Source organism: Littorina saxatilis, linkage group LG8 (assembly GCF_037325665.1).
Source record: "Littorina saxatilis isolate snail1 linkage group LG8, US_GU_Lsax_2.0, whole genome shotgun sequence".
Classification (NCBI taxonomy): domain Eukaryota; kingdom Metazoa; phylum Mollusca; class Gastropoda; order Littorinimorpha; family Littorinidae; genus Littorina; species Littorina saxatilis.
Window position 1 is genome coordinate 14,121,486 of NC_090252.1, and position 22,784 is coordinate 14,144,269.

Here is a 22,784-nt window from a genome sequence, read left to right on the forward strand (position 1 = left end):
CCGAACCCTATATGAGAGCGGAAAATCGGCTACAGTGGCAAGAGAAATGAGGAAATACAACATCAGAGTCTTCGGTTTATGCGAAACAAGATGGAACGGAAGCGGCCAGTCTAAATTGACATCAGGAGAGACCATCATCTACTCAGGCCACGAAGACTTGGATCACCACCACACCCAAGGAGTAGGGATGATGTTAACACCAGAGGCCGCAAGATCACTCATGGCATGGGAGCCGGTCCCCTCAAGACTTATGTCTGCCAGATTCAACTCCAAAGGAAGGAAGCTCACCATCATTCAGTGCTACGCACCAACCAACATCGCGGAGGAAGACGCAAAGGAAGAATTCTACAGCTCCCTACAGTCCCTTCTCGATCGTACACCAAGCAGGGACCTGAAGATCGTCATGGGAGACCTGAACGCAAAGGTGGGAGACAACAACAAAGACAAAGAGCTCATCATGGGCAAGCATGGCATTGGCACATGCAATGAAAACGGGGAGCTGTTTTCTGACTTCTATTCCTTCAACGACCTTGTTATTTGAGGCACCATCTTCCCACACAAGAACATCCACAAGACAACCTGGACTTCGCCAGATGGAAAGACAGACGACCAGATAGATAGACCACATAACGGTAGCACGCAAATGGAGAGAAGAAGTTTGCTGGATGTCAAAACGAGACAAGGACCAGACGTAGCCTCAGATCACCAGCTACTAGTGGCAACGATGAAGACCAAACTGAGAGCATTCAGCGACTCGTCAGGCAGACCACACTACAAGTTCAACGTGCAGTTTTTGAAGGATAACGGGAAACGAGAAGGATACAACTGCGAAGTTAGGAACACATTTGAGGCCCTGGCAGAACTAACGGAAACAACAGTTGAACAACACTGGGAAGAACTTCAGAAGACATGGAAGACCACGTGCACTGAAGTCTTGGGAAAGAAGGAGAGAGAACACAAAGAATGGCTGACACCAGTGACATGGGCCAAGATAGAAGAGAGGGGAGAACTGAAACAGAAATTCAACAGATGCCAATACCAACAGGAAAAAGATGAGATCAGAGCGCAGTATTGGGACATCAACAGACAAGTCAAGAAAAGTGCAAGAGCAGACAAGAGACAGTTTGTGCATGACTTGACAGATGAAGTAGAGACAGCAGCTAGACACCAAAAGGCTGTATGAAATAACGCGAACGCTGTCAGGAAAACAGGGCAACCCAAGCAAACCGGTGAAGGATAAGAATGGCAAGATTATCACGAATGAGGCAGGACAAAGATCTCGCTGGGAAGAACATTTTAAGGAGATATTGAATCGACCACCCCCACCCACTGCTCCGGACATACCACCAGCAACTGAACAGCTCCATGTTAACACTGGTCCGCCAACCAAAGCAGAGATCATCAAGGCCATCAGGAAGATGAAAAGTGGAAAGGCGGCAGGCTCAGACGGGATCCCCCCTGAGGCACTAAAGGCAGACCCTAAACTGTCTGCAGAGATGTTACAGCCCCTCCTACACAAGATATGGGAACAGGAAGAAATTCCGGCGGACTGGAAGCTATGATACCTGGTCAACCTACCCAAGAAGGGAGACCTTTCTCAGTGTGGTAATTGGCGAGGAATAATGCTCCTATCTATTCCAAGCAAGGTCCTGACCAGAGTCATGCTGGACAGACTGAAGGAGGCCTTGGACAAGAGACTGAGATCGGAGCAAGCAGGGTTTCGCCGAGACAGGTCATGTACTGATCACATAGCTACCCTGCGCATCATCGTCGAACAGTCCATGGAATGGCAGTCACCCCTGTACATGACCTTTGTGGATTTTGAAAAGGCTTTCGACAGTGTGGACAGGGAGACCATCTGGAGGCTGATGCACCACTACGGTATTCCACAGAAGTTCATCAACATCATCCAACATCTATATGAGGACTCAACCTGCCAAGTCATCCATAATGGCAAGCTGACCAGCCCATTTGTAGTGAAGACAGGGGTGAGACAAGGCTGTATGCTGTCGCCGACCATCTTCCTGATGGTCATTGACTGGATCATGAGAAGGACAACCATGGACAGCAACACGGGCATCCAGTGGACTTTCGCCAAACAGCTCGAAGACCTTGACTTTGCAGACGATGTTGGCCTCCTCTCCCACAAACAGCAACACGCGCGAGCAAAGCTGACAAGACTCCGTGAAGAAGCTGAAAAAACAGGCCTGAAGATCAACAGACAGAAGACTGAGGTGATGAAGATTAACAACAAGCAGAACCTTCCTATCCAGCTGCAGGGAGAGACCCTCAAGGAGACAGACCACTTCACGTACCTCGGGAGCGTAATTAGTACGGACGGCGGGGCAGATGATGATGTCAAGAGTCGTATCAACAAGGCCAGACACGCTTTTAACACCCTGCGACCCATCTGGAACTCCAAAGCACTGTCCCTCCGGAGTAAGATCAGAATCTTTAACACCAATGTGAAGGCAGTCCTCTTGTATGGATCAGAGACCTGGAGAGTGACCAACACCATCACAGGGAAGCTCCAGACTTTCGTCAACAGGTGCCTGCGGCACATCCTCAACATCAGATGGCCGGAGAAGATTTCGAACGCCGACCTGGGGAAGCGAACCAACCAGAAGCCCATCGGCCAGGATGTCAAGAAGCGAAAGTGGGGATGGATTGGACACACCCTACGGAAGCCAAACGACAACATTACCAGACAGGCCCTGGATTGGAACCCACAGGGAAAGAGAAAAGTTGGGCGGCCAAAGCAGACCTGGAAAAGATCAATAGAAAGTGAGGCAAAGGCAGCTGGCACGACATGGCCCCGACTGAAAGGAGCTGCCCAGAACCGGGTGCGTTGGCGAGGAGTTGTTGCGGCCCTATGCTCCACAGGGAGTCTACAGGAATAAGTCAAGTAAGTCAATACCATGTAAACCACGTTAGGAGGAATTTGGATTATGCAGACATAGAGAGATTAGAATGTGTTAAAGTTTTAAGTATTCGAATCAGTAAGTGACATAACTCATTTCTTGAAAGTTTGTTTTGGACTTTTCTGACATATTTGTCTGTTTTTTGTCATACTAAATGTTTCACGAAATAAGCTATTCCTAACCTAACTAATACCCCGTTCACACGGAGACGCTGCTTCGACTCCGTTGTAAAATTGTTGGAGAGCGTGGCCCATCGTGGGACAAACGTGGGGGGATCTCCATGAGCGTGGGTTGGTCGGGTTGGGATCTGCTAGATCGCGAAATTTGCACGCTCTCCCTTCGCTTATTTTGAACTGCACAAAACAAGCGTAGCCGGGTCTGGCGCAGTTCAGTCGTGATGTAGTTTTGTGTGTGGCCCCCGTCACATAGCTCTACGTTTTTACGACGACCATGCCGATCACTCCGATCTGAAAAAGTGTTCAAGTTGGGGCTCGCCGTCAAAATCCAGCACATGCCACAAAAAAACACCACTACCAGGGGTCGACACTAACTTATTTGGCCTGGGGCCACACTGGCCCCAGAGATGGAAATTGCTGGGGCGGAAAACAAAAATCTGGGGCCCACTCTCATTATTCACGTGCGGCAATGCATTGTTTGTTTTTCTTCATCGTACTGAAGCCAGGGTAATTCTTTCAACCATTTGACATTGAAATTACGACAGAGCTTCGCGCTTTTGGCTGCATCAGTCTCCTTTTTTCGTTTCTCTCCACCCTGTTCTTCATCTTCATTTCCAGGTCTTTTTACACCAGGGATGTGTCGCCACATTTGGCGTTTGGCATTTGAAGGCGATACTTATCTCTCACGCTAAAGAGCGCAATTTGGGAGTTATTTCCCTTGCAGCATTGTCCTTCGACGATTTCAATGGGTTTTTTTTTTCTTGACTGCGGCATTGATCGTAACGCAAATTTCAGTGACGACTATGACTGGCGATTTTTAGTGATTGGCTCTGGCATTAGAAATTTCGGTTTGTCATTGTTGGAATTTATCCTGGGGCAGAGTGGGCCCCAAGCTTCGGCAATAATTGGGGCGGAACACAAAACTCTGGGGCGTTCCGCCCCCCGCCCCCGCTAGTTTCGAACCCTGACTACATCACGACTGTACACGACTACGCTTGTTTTGTGCAATTCAACATAAGCGTGGGGAGAGCGTGAAAGGTTTCCGACCTAGCAGATCCCACCCCGACCAAACCACGCTCATGTAGATCCTACCACGTTTGACCCACGATTGGTGACGCTCTCGGACACGTTTCTGTCGTAGCAGAAGCGCGTCTACATTATATGACTAGGGTAATAGTTCCAGGTGCTGGATTTTGACGGCGATATGCCCCGATTTTATAACTTTTTCAGATCGGCGTGATCGGCATGGTCGTGGTAAGGACGCATCGCTGTGTGAACGGGGCCTAATGGAACACACTTGCACAAGCATTTAACTGCATTAAATGACACAGTTAGTTTAATGGCTATTTAGCATGTGTAAACCACACACCAGTTCTCGTGATTTATTCAACCCCTGAGTGATCTTGGACCCGTGTGACCTACTTTCCCTTTTTCACATACGTGATGAATTAACTAGTCAGTTTGTGATTTCAATGCGACTCGCTGTTTCTGCAATAGCACGTTATTGTGTACTTCTAAATCTCAAATGCAACAAACGACTGCGTGTGGAACAAACTGAGCGGTGGCGGTTGGCCGTTAAAAGGAACTGGCGATATGCACAACATTCGTCTGCTTCATGGGCAAACACGACTTGCTTCCGGGCTCCCGTTTTTTCAAACTTTCAAAAATTCGAATTGTTCTGATCTTGTATTGATGAAAAAAGAATCATTTCATGATTTAGGAATGTTTGTCTCCCATGCTGTCAATTTATTATTTAGATTTTAAAAGTTAGGCCAAAACGAGGCTTCCGATTTGTTTTACAGTATATCCTTTTCTAACCGCACAAAATAAATTGTTTGAAAATGTCTCACTTTCAACGGAAAGCAGCACGGATGCTCCCGAGCCGTAAGCGTCACTGTCTGTAAAAAGCTCGGGACGCTCAAGGATCAGAAACAGATGGTTTACGGGAGGTTGAGTGTGGCTTTAATAATGAATATACGTGAAACAAAAATCCTTATGAATGTTGGCACAATTGACTCAAGGCTCTGCTAACACCAGGGCACACCCGGGTCTTGACTGCTATTGTTATAAATAAGCTTGCCTGTTCATAAGTAAAAATGCAGCGGGTACATTTTATCAACAACAAACGTGCAAACAAACAGTCACAGGAAGTAATGTACAAGCTCACAAAGAAAGAGAGAGAAAGAGACTTACTTTCACAAAATCTTCCAACGAAGCCTGTTCCGGTACAATCACAAATAGTATCTTTGTTTTCGTTGATGTGACAAGTTCCATGTTTACACTGGCCATTCTTGTTACATTTACTGACTGAAAGAGACAAAACCGTGTACCTTCCTCATGATTACTGTTTTTATTTTGAACCTTATCATTTAACTCAACCATTTTTGCTATGTTAAGGGTTTTCTTCCTTACATGCGGTCTTCCGAGTGTTGATCGGGACTGTAGTGCAGGGCTGGGTTGCACGAAGCGAAACTGTGTGCCACCCTACGATGTGTGTGGGTTTTGATTGGTTCGATCCACGCACAAATCTCATCGGTGACCAATCCAATCCCAACAACACTACAGCTGCGTACCATCCATTTGGGAGGCACCCAATTTCGTTTCGTGCATTTCAGCCCTGGTCACAAATTTTGTGTTGTACATGTATACTCTGTTCTTCGGAACTGAAGAAATCTAAACACGGAATGCATTATATGTGGCCATTTCTGCGAAAAGGGACATTGTTGATCTAAGCCTCTGATTGGAGAAACGCGGGGTCAAAGTTAGAGCAAAATGTAAACAAACTTTGCTGTGCTAACTGATGCCCACTTCAAATTGAATTTCTAAAATGTTCAATGAATTATCAGCGATCTAGTACAATGAACAGCAATTTTAAAGTAATGGAAAATAGTCTTGGGATCAACATTACAAACTTCTAAAAATGTTTATGTTTATTCCTCCTCAGGAAAAACACATCGAACCGATGACAAGTTGACTGCGATGATGCCGAAAATGGCGACAGAGTGTTTTGTTGTGCTTCGAGAAACATTTTTTCGTCGCTAATTTTGGTCAAGTTAAAACAACTTACCTATTTTTGTTTTAATGTTTGACAGTAAGCTTAATATAAACTGTCATCTGGAAGCACATTCAGCAAAGTGATGTAGCCAAATCATCACACAGCTACATTTCACTAGACGGATCTATACGCATAGTTCAGGTAGATCTGACTTTCACGCGACCGTAGACACTGTACGAAAAAGCTGACGACAAACGCAGTTGCCCGATGAAGAACAGTTACTCCCCGTTTTCATCTTTAGTTGCTTCCCTTGCTAAAGTTACTGATATTTAGATCAGTGGTTACGGACTGCGGCATTCTGTTCTTTGCAGCTTTGAATTCTGATAGTGGAAGGGCAAGTCAGTCTTCTCAGTTGAACACAGAATGTTCTGCTGACAGAAGTCACTTTGGGATAAGACAACGATTTTGTTGACGAGGTCAATGCTGTTGATTCAGAATAATTATGTTGCACTTCGCCCGGACATTTGTGACTCCGAAGTCGAAGCAGATACTTTGATCACGATGGTGTTGTAAACGTTCATGATGACAACGCACACTACTAATCGGTTAAAGAGTTTTCCAAGAGCATAGGCCTCTTGCGAAGCAAGGTCTTCCTCTTCCTGATCATTTGAATGCCCGGACATCGTAAATGAGAACCTGTTGCTCTCACCGTTTGCTGTCTCCACTTAGATCTATGACAGGCTACAATTTCAGGTAAGTTACCATTATAGACTGCAGTGTGTGTGTGTGTGTGTGTGTGTGTGTGTGTGTGTGTGTGTGTGCGCGCGCAGCTTGTGTGTGTGTGTGTGTGTGTGTGTTTGGGTTTGTTGTGTGAGTGTTTCTGTATGTGTGTGTGTGTGTGTGTGTGTGTGTGTGTGTGTGTGTGTGTGTGTGTGTGAGAGAGAGAGAGAGAGAGAGAGAGAGAGAGAGAGAGAGAGAGAGAGAGGTAGATAGAGAGGTAGATAGAGAGAGGAAGAGAGATGATAATGACGATGATGATTTTGATGATGATGATGATGATGATGGTTGTATGTGTGTACGTGTATGTTTTTAAACTCCTCTTTTTTTTTATTTAACCAATGTTACTCTCTTTCTCTCAGTTTGCTGGCGTGGAACAGCAAACAAGTCCAGCAATTCACCGGACAGTGCAACAACAAAAGACAGAAGTGCCTGGCCACAAAGCAGGTGTTCGACAGAATGGGGAAACAGCAATGTCCAGCCGGTTCCAGTTCCAAGGAAATCAGCATGGTTTACCCTTGGGACTTTGCTCAATAGGTAAAGGCATTACAATTTGTCAGTACTTAAAAAAGGGGGGGGGGGGGAACAATACAGTTATATTTGTGTTTATGTGCTGGGCATGTCCAAAAAATTAGCTCTCTCAACGCTTGAAATTAAAACACAAATTTATTTATTTCGGTACGCTGGCTTTGTTGTAGAATGTTCATATGTTCATAATCAATAATTTATTTTCCTCACTGAGTTATGTCCTTTGTTTAGCAGTCATATTGTTTAAGAGGATTTCACTGTGCATGAAGTGACGTTTTTGGTCACTTTTTTATATTCGGGTTCAGTACGATCCAATTTTTTTTGTAATTTCAGTAATCATCATATCACATGAGACTGACATTGATGTATACTGTGATATAATTCGGCAGTTGTTGAAACTCTTTGTAGCCAAAATATTAAAGAATGCAACTCACCCACCTAAATGGCCTCGTCCGTGACATTTTGGATACAAAAATTCATGTACTGATTGCATTTCGTTTTATACAGAAATTTTACTTGAGATTATCTTCAAGCTTTTCGAAAGGCACTATTTGTCGCTTTTATTTAATTTGCCAGACATACAGTTGCTGACTTAATTGTGTCACGGACGAGGCACTTTTTGATGTGTTATAGCGGTATTTGCCTTCCTTTTGTCTCCATGTCTTTGCGCGTGCTTCTTCAGAAATCAGTCAGCTGATTAATTTAGACCTATTCTTAGACTGAGACATGTCATGACATGCTGATGACGTCATCGATGAAAAAAATATATGATGCGTTAGTCTAGACAATAATATGTGCCTGGTGGAATGTTGTTTTTACACCCCCCGGTATAGGGGTGTGTATAGGTTTTTACACCCCCAGTATAGGGGTGTGTATAGGTTTCGCTCGATGTGTTTGTTTGGGTGTTTGTGTGTTTGTGTGTTTGTGTTCGCATATACAATAGATCTCAAGAATGAACGGACCGATCGTCACCAAACTTGGTGAACAGCTTCTATACATTCCTGAGACGGTCCAAACAAAAATTGGGACCAGTCAAACACACGGTTAGGGAGTTATTGGTGGATTAAAATTATACAAGGACTTATACAGGGACATCTTCATGGTCAAAGGGAAATAACCATTCTCACTCAGTCACTGCCACCAACTGAGAAGGTTATTTCCCTTTGACGGGGGTGTTTTTCCTACCTCGTAGGAAGTTCTTGTTTTATCAATAATTGTGGGGAATGCAGATTACTAAAAATGTGAAGCAACCCAAACACATTATGTGGTTGTCAAGGGTGATACCAACATCATTTTGATGTAACCGCCATTCTTTCGTTAGCGGCCATCCATGATAGACTGCAAAATGCGGCCAAAACAAACTTCGGCCGATCGTACATGCCGTTACAGACAAAGAATGTCAGAAACGAAAAAACAACAGGCGAGAGAGGACAATAATCAAAAACACAAAGAACAACGAGCAAAGATGACTGCAGAGAAAAGAAAAACATACAATGCCAATGGCGCACTAAGGAAGTATTGTTCACGCATGAAAGCCAAAGCGATGCGCGTTCTTCCCGTGCCAATTTCGCCGAACAAAGCTTTCAAGTCAAAACAGTCGTTTGCAAAGGCGTTGAAGAGGGTGAAAAGATCATTGCCCATCAGCCCCCGTAAGAAGACTGCTGTTGTGAGGTCACTTGCAAAGGAGTTTCAGGCGCACACAGTGAGTGAAAAACGAAAAACGCCGTTCACCAACGACCAGAATATTGCTATTGACTTTTATTGCAGTGACACAGTGTCGTGGCAGTTACCTGGACGCAAAGATTGTGTGACTGTGGTAGAAAATGGAACAAAGAAAAAGATGCAGAAGAAAATCATGCTTTGCAACATTGCTGAAGCGCACCAGCAATTCAAGAAGGATCATCCTGAAATTAAAATGGGCAAATCTACCTTCGCAAAACTCCGCCCGTCTCACATTCTACCCGTAAGCGACAAAGATCACAATGTTTGTTGCTGCAAATATCACGAGAATTTTGCAATGTTGTGTGATGGACTCAAACAAGTCATTCCAGATATTCCAGACTACAAAGGCCTTGTACGAATGACTGTGTGCGACCCAGATAGTGTACCATGCAATCTTGGCAAGTGTGATACGTGTTGTGACATAGGACAAAATTTGACATCACAATTGTTTCTGAACTCAGAAGGAACTGTCACCTGCTTCCAATGGAATGAGAAAACAAAACAAAAAAAACAAGTGGAAATGACAGTGGAGCAAGCAAAACAAGAGTTCACCAAGCAGCTGCTGGCTTTCCGAACTCACAGTTTTATCGCCAAGACGCAACTGATGCAAAAGAAAGAACTGAGGCAGAAACTTGAAGCAGGTGAAATTATCTTGCACGAGGATTTCTCAGAAAACTTTCAACTTCAGCAACAAAACGAGATCATGTCGGCCCACTGGGACCCAAATGCAACCACTGTGTTTACCGCTGTCATTACATCTACGGAAGGCAGCCATTCATAATTATGCTGTGATCAGTGATGAGCTTCACCATGACAAATTCACGGTGGCTGCTTTTAACAGAGCAATTCTCCATGATGTTGTCACATCGGGCACGAACGTACGAAAGGTACACTTCTTTTCTGATGGCGCTGGAGGTCAATTTAAGAACTGTTATACATTGTCCACAATGACCAACTCAAAAGTCTTGCACGATGAAATGGCTGCAATCTACTGGCCGTATAAAATTTCATCTCACACGGCATCACTGCAGAGCGCCTAGAACTGTACCCACGGAATATGCGCGATATAAGACTCATTGATTGAATCGGCCGATTGGAGTTTCTTCGCAACATCCCACGGAAAGGGACCCGTGGACGGGGTTGGCGGCACAGTCAAGCGTGCAGTATGGCGCAGAGTTCGGCAGAATCGGGTTGTTGTCAATACGCCACAAGACTTTGCATGCGTTGCAAAAGATGCCTACGTCAACGTCCTGTACGTTGATTCAGCTGCTGTTGCCTCCGTCAGAAACGAACTGTCTTCAGGCCTGTGGGGTGATCAGGCACCACGAACCATTCAGAACACCCGGTCCTTCCATTTTTTCAAGGCGATATCCCCAACACACATGGAAGCATCGCCCATTAGCCCCTTTCTGCCGATGTATGCTGTGGAGCCGAAGGTGGTTTCTTTTCTTGAACCTACCAGAGCCAACACTTGTTCACGACATCATCAGAGATCTGCAGCAGAAACCGCTGTTCAACCATGTACTGACGACGACCACCGACATCGCGACATAGGTGACGACGTCAACGACCCAGCCAGCAAGACATTAGCGGCCGATAGTCGGCCGAACACCCTTCAAAAAGTCGGGCCGGTGACGTCAAAAGAGACGACGCGGGTGTTGGCCCGACTAACTTTTGCAAAGAGGCAACGAGGCGGCCGACAGGCGGCCGAACACCTGTGCTATGGCGGCACGCATCCGGTCCGATGTTAATCGGCCCGATGACTTGTTGGACCTGCTGCCCGACACCTTATGCCGACATCGGGAAGATATCGATTTCAGCGGGAAGACATCGGGACGATGTTGGCATAAGGTGTCGGGCCGCAGGTCCAACAAGCCATCGGGCCGATTAACATCGGACCGGGTGCGTGCCGCCTTAGCACAGGTGTTCGGCCGCCTGTCGGCCGCATCGTTGCCTCTTTGCAAAAGTTAGTCGGGCCAACACCCGCGTCGTCTCTTTTGACGTCACCGCCCCGATTTTTTGAAGGGTGTTCGGCCGATTATCGGCCGCTAATGTCTTGCTGGCTGGGTGCAGCTACAGATCCGGCAGTATGTACACCCCCCCCCCCCCCCTGCCCCAAGTGTAACAGTGCAAAATCCACTTACAGCTACAGCTACAGCAGTACAACCCCCCTCCCCCAGTGTTAAAGTGGAAAACAAACCTACAGATACAAATACAGCAGTATGTACAACCCCCCCCCCCCCCAGTGTAACAGTGCAAAACACATCACCAGCTACAGATACAGCAGTATGTAGAACCCCCCCCCCCCACCCCCGCCTCTACCGCCCTCACTGTAACAGTACAAAACACACCTACAGCTACAGCCGTATGTACAACCCCCCCCCCCCCCTCAGTATTACAGTATAAAACACACCTACAGCAACATGCAGATTCAGCACGGTATGTACAACCCCCCCCCCCCCCCCCCAAGTGTAACAGTGCAAAAATTACTTACAGCTACAGCTTCAGCAGTATGTACACCCCCTTCTCCTAAGTAACAGTACAAAACACACCTACAGCTACAGATACAGCAGTATGTATACCCCCCCCCCCCCACCCCCAATGTAACAGTGCAAAACACACTAATTACAGCTACAGATTCAGCAGTATGTACACCCCCCCCTCTCCCCCAACCTGTAACAGTGCAACAAGAAGGGCAAAGCCCATACGACTCACATGCTTGACCTTGACCTTTACATGACCTTGACCTTCAAGGTCAAATAACTAAACCTAGCAATGACATCATACACTCAGAACTGCTTTACACATTTTTCCTACCAAAATACATGTGACCTTGACCCCATGTCAAGGTCATCCAAGGTCATGCAACACAAAGCTGTTAATTCAAGACATAGGAAGTACAATGGTGCTTATTGGCTCTTTCTACCATGAGATATGGTCACTTTTAGTGGTTCACTACCTTATTTTGGTCACATTTCATAAGGGTCAAAGTGACCTTGAGCTTGATCATATGTGACCAAATGTGTCTCATGATGAAAGCATAACATGTGCCCCACATAATTGTTAAGTTTGAAACAGTTATCTTCCATAGTTCAGGGTCAAGGTCACTTCAAAATATGTATACAATCCAACTTTAAAGGACCCTTGCGACCTTGACCTTAAAGCAAGGTCAACCAAACTGGTGTCCAAAGATAGGGCTTACATCGCCCTGTATAGCATACATAGCCAAGGTTGCCATTCTCGATAACTTCAGAAAAAAAGCGAAAATGTGAAAAATTGTCGTTTTTAAGGGCAGACCGGGTAGGCAAAATGAGTTATTTTTTGTCTCATACACCTTTTTGGGGTTGTTGCATTTTTCACACCTTTGAACATCCTGGAATGCATTCAATAATCTGCTTTTGTCATTTTAGACATGTATTCATGTAAATAAAACCATTTTCAAACCGATGTTTTGTTGTTTTTTTCTGTGTTTTATCAAAAAAATCGAAAAAATGGTCAACTTTGGATACTCCGTGCTGGTAAATGTGCGCACATGACATGACCCTTCGCTGTTCAAACTGTGTGGAAATTTCCGTTCTTCAAGATGACGATCACCGTTGGGGAATTTCCGTTGACATAGGCACAAAGAGAGAGAATCCGTTCCAACCGAAACCCCGGAATTAATATATGCAAATATATGTAGGTCAAAGGCATTTGGCGCAAGCGCAGTAGACAACTTATCAGTCCCCCGGTGTCAACAAATCCATGACGTTTTCACCGATTCAGCAGCATTTTTCAAAGTTTTGAGCTGCGGAGAACAACCCTAACATTGGAAATGTTCGGCATAGTGGCAAGAAATATCAGAGAAAGATGAACCAGCAGCAGCGAACAGTAGAAGGAATTATTCCCCCCTCTGCTTCTTTACCTCTGTAAACTTGTAGAGCTAGTTATTTTTCGATAATGACCCAGCAACCAAACAAATAACGAGCCAGCAACAGCCTGAATCCTCGATAGTGCAATGGGTTGAGAAGCTGTTCCGTTTCGGTACTACTTTTGCGACTGAAAAGTTCCGGACGCTCTATACGTACGAAGTATACATCTCTGGAGCAAACAATACAAACATACCGCATTTAAATTAACAACTACAGGCCTGAACACATGAATATCCATATAAAATCCATGAGTTCGGTTGTTTTCTGAATCTAGATCTGCTGTGCACAAACCGTTCATCACAAGCAAATTCCCAAGGCAAGTAACTCATACTCTCGCGACAAGAGTAGTTCCCCTTCTTTTAACTCAGTTTCTTCGACAACACTGACTGCAATCCGACGGTCAGTTTTCAACAATATTTCATTTTATAAACAGATCACACGCAACCAAATGCACACATCTCATCAATTTAAACAACATAAAGCGGTTTCATACACTATTTTCCCCAGAAAACTGAACTTCATACAGTAATTAACGTTGGAACACGGGTGCAAAAGTTCGTCTGCTAGTCCCATTTGACGCAAGAACATTATCTTAAGCGATACTAAAACATAAACAGAACACACAATACCTGCCTTTACCGCCACAGCAGAATAACAGCATATCTGTGTACTTGATTTTAGTCCAAAACAAGGAAACTGACAAGAAGTGTTAACAGAATGGAATGATTTGCACGGAACTATACAACCGCGCATCAATCGATCGCCTGCGCAGGTTGACTGGTTGAGTGAGTCGGATTCGATGAAACTTTCGCACAAAAACTCCTGTTTTCTTTGAATAACTGAAGAAAGGAGGAATAAAGAGGTTACACACCTCGTCTCAGTGATTATTAAAAATAATGGTCTCAGTTCGCGGTCATGAAAAAGCTCGCTGAAGCTCGCATTTTTCATGATCCGCTAACTTCGACCATTATTTTTAATAATCACTGAGACTCGACAATCATGTGACCTCTACATAACAACACTCCGAAATGAACCAACATTATCGTATTGAAGCAGACGACATTCTAAGATTCTTGACTCGACGAGGTGGGTTTTGCTTCTTTCTCTTTTCGATCTTGTTTGTTTGACAACGTGATTTATTGCACATTGTTATGTTGTTGTTGTTGTAAGAATGTGTTAGGGTTTGCAGGTAAATGATAAACAGTTTGTGTCTGAAGTATTTTGCGTGTTTCTTGATCCAATTTACTGACCATGCCGCCGCCGCAACCCCCCCCCCCCTCCCTCCCTCTCTCGATCATCTCTGTGATATCGTCTTCACAACCCCTATTTTATTGTTCTTCGCTGGCCAGTCCTTGAGAGCTTACTATGGTGTAACATGTCATCATTATTCTTTGTCTGGGGTCAAACTGAGAAGCAGCATCTGATCGATGTACGACTGACACAGTTTCTGTTTCTGGTCATTGACCGTAGGAAAATAAGTACCCTACTAGAGAGCGTTCTCTAATTCTAAAGGATTGGTTTACACCAGCATGGCTGACCAACCTATCATTGACAGCAATATTGTTGTCAAATCTTTTCCATTAACTAAGGAATAAAAAAATAGATCCAATTTACTTCACCAAAGAAAAGAAAAAAAAGAGTTAAACTAAAGGACTGGGGATGCAACTCATGAATCAAAAGCATAAAGATCACCTGCAAACAGTGCTAGGTTTAGGAAATCTGAAAATGTATACACACACACAGAACACACACACACAAAACAGACAACAGACAAGAAACAAGCAAATACATAGCAAGTGTGATGAAATAAATTAATTTTAAAAGAAAAATATGAAAAGAAAGAAAGAAAGAAAGAAAATAATTCAGCTAGTTTCAGTATTAGTTCCTGTGTGTATGTGATTGTGTGGTTACTCAAATCCCATAGTAAACTTGACATGTAAATTTTGTGATAGGGGCCAATTAATGAATGTCTTTTGTGTGTGTGTGTGTGTTCGTCAACCGACATATGTGGGTACGAGCCGCTGAGGTGGTTGTAAGAAAACCCGCCTGGTTCAGTGGTTGGGGGCTGATTGGGATTTCTGATTTACCGGCCTAGCCAAAAAGTTGAGGTACACCCCATGTAACATGGTCATTTGCAAAATAAAGTACAAGCACTTGTTGACGTTTATATTGAGTCTTAAATTTTGCAGCTTATTACAAACAAAAACCATGGACAGTTGTATCAAATATTAAATCAGTGTTTGTGTATTTATTAGGTTGGAGCAAGGGGAGAGCCAGTCCTCCTGTGGTGGCAGCGAGGAGAAAGATTGACCTGATGGAAAAGTTTGCTAAACCGGAACTACCCTCTTCCACAGCAGAAACATCAGCTTTGCCATCTTCTGACCAACCATAAGAAGATACAGATACTTTGCCATCTTCTGACCCATCACAAGCAGATATGGATACTGGTACTGTGCAACGTCACTCCACTGACATGTGTTGGGCTTTTGTCAACATTGATCAGCTCAATCTATTGCTGAAAGGTCTATATCCTGTACTGAATGCTTGTCTGATAGCAGTCTGATTATGAAAGAAGGTGATGCATCAGCCCAAGGATTTGCACAGGCCCTGCATCTGGAGTGCATATGAGTGTCCATTCAAGTCTGCAGTTGTTTACTCTTCTCCCGGTGTTTGCAACGCTTCGGGTGGTAAAGTTGCATTTTAAATAATCCGTGTATGACCATGTTGGTACATGGAAAGGGACATTCAGCTTTACAGAAATTTGCTGCAGTGTTAGGATTGAGCACAGAAATATTGTAATTAAAATGTTGCAACTTTTGAATGGCTTGATAGCTTTGTTCCATTTGTGTATATATAATTATGTAATGTTGTTGATGATTTGTGAAGCATCATTTCTATGCAATGGAATAAGAAATCAGTGCATCCGTTGGGTTTTTATGAATCTGACAGTTTGGTTTTGATCAATATTTTCATATCAGCACAAACACAGATAATTGACTTTTTTAATGTTTTCATATGATTTTTTTTAAATCAAAAAAATCTGATAATTTGATTATCAAATCATTTCCCCTTCATAGTTAAAGTGTTATTCTGGTTTAAAAAAACCACCCCATTAATTCAAGCTCTACTGTGGTACTAGTTTACCGGGGTACTAGTGAGACTCTTTTACATGCTGTTTTCTCTACATGTAATTTGAGACAAAATGTGGTAATTAAAATGTAACTTTTGAATGGCAAGATGGATTTGTTCCAATTTTGTATATGTTGTTTATGATTTGTGAAGCACCATTTCTGTGCATGGAATAAGAATACAGTGGATTCCTTGTGTTTTTATGAGTCCGACAGTTTCGTTTTGATTCATATCTGCACTAACATAGATGAGTTTTCAAATGATTTTTTTTAAAAAGTCTGGATAATTTGATCGTCAAATCATTTCCCCATCATAGTAAAGTGGTTATTCTTATAAAAACATATCAATTCAGGCTGCACTGTGCTACTAGTTTGAGGTACTGGTTGGAATCTTTCAAATGCTGTTTTCTCTGAATGTAATTTTCAGACAAACATCTGTAATTAAAATGTTGCAACTTTTGAATGGCTTGATGGATTTGTTTCATTTTTGTTTATGTTGTTTATGATTTGTAAAGCGTCAGTTTTGTGTATGGAATAAGAGTTAAGTGCATTGGTTGGGTTTTTATGAGTCTGACAGTTTGGTTCTGATTCATGTTTTCATATCGGTACAAACAAAGATGGTTGTTTTCATATGATGTACATGTATATAAAAAAAATCCTGATAATTTGATTGTCAAATCCTTTTCCCTACATAGTAAAGTGGTCATTCTGATAAAAACATATGAATTCAGTCTGCACTGTGCTACTGGTTTTTTTATGTACTGGTTCAAATCTTTAAAATGCTGTTTTCTCTGAATCTAATTTTCAGACAAAACGCTACAATTAAAATGTTGCAACTTTTGAAAGGCTTGATGGATTTGTTCAGTTTTTGTATATGTTGTTTATGAGTTGTACAGCATCAGTTCTGTGTATGGAATAAGAGTTCAGTGCATTGGTTGGGTTTTTATGAGTCTGACAGTTATGATTTCATGTATTTTTCTTATCAGAACTGAACCGGTAACTGAAAATGCTAAATTAAAATAATATATTGCTTAGAAATGCTTTTCGATACACAGAATTATTAAACACACACATATTGCTGCAAAGAAGAAAAATTGGATCAAAACATGCACTGGTTCACAAACTGCAACATTTTAAACAAGAAGAGCAAACGCTCGATCGAGTCACTTTCGCAGTTCTGAATATTATATGAGGCATCAGATGGACAGGAAGAAATTGCTATTCACAACACAATACAGATGTAAATAATTTGATGTAAAGAATAATCCTATAAAGTTTGAATCAAATCCGATGAATAGTTTCAGAGATATGATATTTCAATTTTTTTCCTTCAAGACATACCTGTGACCTTGAAAAAGGTCAAAGGTCACCAAAGCAGACGTCAAAGTGTAGAGGTCACTGGGAGTCACGTTCACATAAAATTTGAGCCCGGTCACTTTTATAGTTTCCGAGAAAAGCCCAACGTTAAGTTGTGTGTTGCCGAACAGAAAAGGCTAGTTATCTCCCTTGTTTTTCTGATAACGTTCGTAAAAGGCTACAGATGTAAATACTTTGATGTAAAGAATAATCCTACAAAGTTTCAATCACATCCGATGAACTTTGTCAAAGATATAAAATGTCTAATTTTTCCTTTGACGCTGACCTGTGACCTTGAAAAAGGTCAAAGGTCAACGAAACCATCGTTAAAGTGTGGAGGTCACGACTAAACAAAATATGAGCCGGATCGCTTTGATAGTTTCCGAGAAAAGTCCAACGTTAAGGTGGTGTCTACGGACGGCCGGCCGGCCGGACGGCCAGCCGGACGGACGGCCGGCCGGACAGACTAACACTGACCGATTACATAGAGTCACTTTTTCTCAAGTGACTTAAAAAAGCACATTTTATAACGTTTTTCTCACATTTTGGTGAATAAAACCTCCAAAAATTGCTTTTCACTCAAAATTTAAAATGGTTTCCCTTAATTAGGTTATTCTGCTTGCAAAAATCAAACAAGCAGCAAGCTGTTTCAAAAAGAAAAAAAAAGTGCTTGCCTACCCTGTCCCCCCTTAAGACAACAATTACGGCCCCTGTGACCTTGAACTTGAAGTGAGGTCAAGTTGCCGCACATGTTTTTTGAGATCTTGTAACCATACACCATCAGGCCACATCAGGTGTTGATAGACTTAATAGTGTCCAAGAAATATCCAACGTTAAAGTTTTCCGGACGGACGGACGCCGGGACGGACGACTCGGGTGAGTACATAGACTCACTTTTGCTTCGCATGTGAGTCAAAAAACACCTACAGCTACAGCAGTATGTACACCCCCCCCCCCCCCCCAACTGTAACAGCACAAATCGCACCTACTGCTACAGATACAGCAGTGTGTACAACCCCCCCTCCCCACCTCCCCCCAGTGTAACAGTGCAAAACACACATACAGCTGTATGTACAACCCACAACCCCCCCCCCCCCCTCCACTGTAACAGTACAAAACTCATGTAGAGCTACAGATTCAGAATTATGTACACCCCCCCTCCCCCCGCTGCCACCACTGTAACAGTACAAAACATACCTACAGCTTCAGATACAGCAGTATGTACAACACTCCACCCCCTTCCCCTGTGTAGAGTGCAAAACACACCTAGAGCTACAGATACAGCAGTATGTACAACACTCCACCCCCTTCCCCCGTGTAGAGTGCAAAACACACCTAGAGCTACAGATACAGCAGTATGTACAACCCCAACCCCACCCCCCCCCCCCCCCCCACCCCTGTGTGCAAAACACACCTACAGCTAAAAAAAACAGCAGTATGTTCAACCCCCTCTCCCCCCTACTGTAACAGTACACAACACACCTACAGCTACAGATACAGCAGTATGTTCAACTCCCCCCCCTCCCCCCCTACTGTAACAGTACATAACACACCTACAGCTCCAGATACATCAGTATGTATACCCCCCCACCCCCCCCCCCAAGTGTAACAGTACAAAACACATGCACCTACAGCTACAGATTCAGCAGTATGTACAACCCCCCCCCCCCCCCCCCAGTGTTACTGTGCAAAACACACCTACAGCTACAGATTCAGCAGTAGGTACACCCCCCCCCCCCCAAGTGTGCATCAGTGCAAAACACACCACCAGCTACAGATAGATCAGTATGTACAACCCCCCCCCCCCCCAAGTCACGTGTTACAATGCAATACACACCTACAGCTACAGATACATCAGCATGTACACCCCCCCCCCCCCCCAGTGTAACAGTGCAAACCACACGTACAGCTACAGATTCAGCAGTATGTAAAAAACGAAATCACTTACTAGCTCCATCCGTCGGTTGTCCTCGAGTTGACGTCAGCGGCTCTGATTGTCCCTGCCAAGTCTCTGACTGGCTACACAACTATTGAACTATCACCGCCACCACGTGGCACTGGGACCAGCACTCAGATTGAGATCCCGAGGCGACATTCGTCTCGGATAACATATCATCAATGTGCTGTTCAACATTCGCAAGAATGTCTCTTCTTTCGATATTAACTTGAACTAAGAAAACAAATAAAATTCGCTCACGCGGGAAAGTAGCAGCCATGTTCATCTTGTTTACCGTAAGGAAAGCTATTTGAGTAATTCAAGTATATATGATGGCGTATTTTTAAAATGTAAAACTCATGGTTTGAGCTCATGCTGTATTTGATTGCAAATATACAAACAAAACTTACAATTAATTATTCTACTCCTATGTGAAAAAGTCAACAAATATGAATAATTTAGTTTCGCATTTGCAGGGTCATGTCACGCCGTTGACGGCCCGATGTTTGAACAGGGGACGTAACAAATGTTAAAATAATGATAATAAATTTGTTATCTCCCGTAACTCTGCATATTTTTATCGACAGCAACATTGCGTCGGGCCGATGTCGGGGTTTATTACGTACATTTGCCGAGTTTTACACAGTCAAAACGATATCGGCGCTACAACGGACGTCGACACACGACATATGACGACGTCACCCGACTGAAATCGTCAGTCGGCCGACGAAAGCTTGCTAGCTGGGGAAGGAGCCGCTGCTCGGCCAGGAACAGATGTTGCTGCAAACCGACATCGCGACATAGGTGACAACGTCAACGAAGGAGCCTCTGCTCGGCCACGAACTGATGTTGCTGCAAACCGACATCGCGACATAGGTGACAACGTCAACGAAGGAACCGCTGCTCGGCCAGGAACAGATGTTGCTGCAAACCGACATCGCGACATAGGTGACAACGTCAACGAAGGAACCGCTGCTCGGCCAGGAACAGATGTTGCTGCAAACCGACATCGCGACATAGGTGACAACGTCAACGAAGGAACCGCTGCTCGGCCAGGAACAGATGTTGCTGCAAACCGACATCGCGACATAGGTGACAACGTCAACGAAGGAACCGCTGCTCGGCCAGGAACAGATGTTGCTGCAAACCAACACCGCAACATAGGTGACAACGTCAACGAAGGAACCGTTGCTCGGCCACGAACTGATGAAGGACACGGACAAGGCGACATGGGTGACAATATCGGTGATGAATCTTGTTCGATGGACGACTTATCACGTGTACTTTCAGAAAGCCTGGACACTGCAAGCAGGCATCGACAGAACATTGCACAAACAATGGAAGAGTTCACATCAAAACTAACTGAACAAGGGTTCACAATCAGAGAAAATGTCCCGAGCGACGGAAATTGTTTCTTTTGGAGCATAAAAAGCCAGCTGGAGATGACAAAACAAACTGTACATGAGCCACAAGAGCTTCGAGGCATGCTCTGCGCCTATTTAAAAAAGTTGTCAAGGCAGGAGAAAGGTGATCTGCAGAAATTTCTCCCGAATGTACACTTTGACAAGTACGTCACTGGTCTTCAGATAAACGGGACATACGCGGACAATGTTGCAGTGAAATACACAAGTAAAATGCTTTTGGGGCAGCCAATAACGGTGGTCCAGGCGACAGGTAAAACTGTAACATTCGGGAAAGCAACCAAACCAATGATGTACGTCGGGTACATTCACCAGCTAAAACATTATGTGTCCATTCAACCTGCAAGACGCCGAAACAGTCGTTGCCGTTGAAAGCCCTCGAACCGAGTACCATTGAAGCCTGCAAAACAATACTCACCTGCGATTACTTGACGCATCTACCGACTACAGTGTATAGCTGTCGCTCACAGTGGCAGTGCCAATTACGCTGTTTTTAGGGGGGAGGGGGAAGAAGTGAGCCGTGTCGCTGATTGGTTACCGATTCGGTAAAGGTGGTAAAGACAAGTCTGACACTAGTCAATAATTGGAAGCAATCTTAACGGAAACTGGCTTATTTATTGGGCATTTAGTGTGTTCCGTCGAAGCTTCGTGCTCATTTGTTACCTCATGTTATTATGACTTTGTTGCCGCTTTCTCTGTCCCTCAGTGTCAATATTTTGACATGCCAATGAATGTGCTGTTTTGGAGGGGGGAGAGGGGGGTGACGAAGTTAGCTACGCTGTCGCCCTGTCGCTGATTTGTAACAGATTCGGCAACGGTGGAAAAGACAAGTTAGTTTGACTTTACATTGTAATTGGAAACAATCTTTACTTTGCCTTTTCAGAAACTGACTTTTATTTGGCACTGTTTTTATCCAACAAAGAAGCACACACACAGACACACACACACAGAGACACGCAGACACACACACACTGGAATAAAACATTATTTTGACCTAAAACCATACAAGTAATAACGGTTGATTGAACTTACTATTTCCCGACAAAAGTTTGTTTTTAAAAGTTTGGCCATTTTAAGTCATTTTTGGGGTATCTCCAAAAAAGGGTCATAACTCCGTGAAAAATAAATGTGAAGGTCTGAAATTCTCACATCACGTTCTAAATATAACAGTCTGTCAAATAAAATCCAAAACTCAAAATCGATAAATTTGTCAAGAATGTCCCTTTTCGCAGAAATGACCACATATAAGCATAATAGTGATTGCACAGTCACGTGAATTTTACAATAGAATATTCCCTCTCCAATTTGTCGTTCACTTCACATACATTGAAGACAACAATTGCCATATCTATTACAACCAGGTTCAGGGCAATCTTCATGACGGGAAGTGTTCAGTGTTGTTTGGAAAACGTTTGGAGAGAAGATACACGTCGGAACGTTTGACATATAAACCAGAAACTTTGTGGAATGGTCATGAATGCACAACGTGAACTTAAAACAGACCAACTATGAGAATATTTGGGGAACTAAAATTAACTGAAACACCACATAATGTCAATGCTTGTAATAGTGAGGCGGACCCTAAATTGAGAACCATATTTTTTCAAACAGGATAAACGTCAGACTCTTTGACCAACAAACTGGATACCGTAGGAACTGTTCATCCCTAATCTGAAGCAAACATATGAAGTAATTTGCTAAACGGTTCTAGAAGTTATACACTTTTGAATGAGGGAGTCACCCTGTAAAACATCAAAAGGAAATACCGTGAATCAGCGGTAACGGGGAGGACTGATGGTCGACATAGCGAGGTGGTCGTCAGGGGAGGACTGATGGTCGACATAGCGAGGTGGTCGTCAGGGGAGGACTGATCGACATAGCGAGGTGGTCGTCAGGGGAGGACTGATGGTCGA

At 43.7% G+C, this 22,784-nt stretch overlaps 1 protein-coding gene across 2 annotated transcripts in view; it reads right to left on the minus strand.

Annotated features, from left to right (window-relative positions):
* The window catches only part of LOC138972874 (uncharacterized), a 56,468-nt gene that overhangs the window by 20,982 nt on the left and 12,702 nt on the right, over positions 1-22,784 (minus strand). The window contains exon 3 of one of the 2 annotated variants that reach the window (XM_070345544.1): positions 5,291-5,404. The exons of the other annotated variant lie outside the window; for it this stretch is intronic. Coding sequence (XP_070201645.1) covers positions 5,291-5,404 — 114 coding nt within the window. The remainder of the gene's footprint in view (positions 1-5,290; positions 5,405-22,784) is intronic. 2 annotated transcript variants of the gene reach the window in all.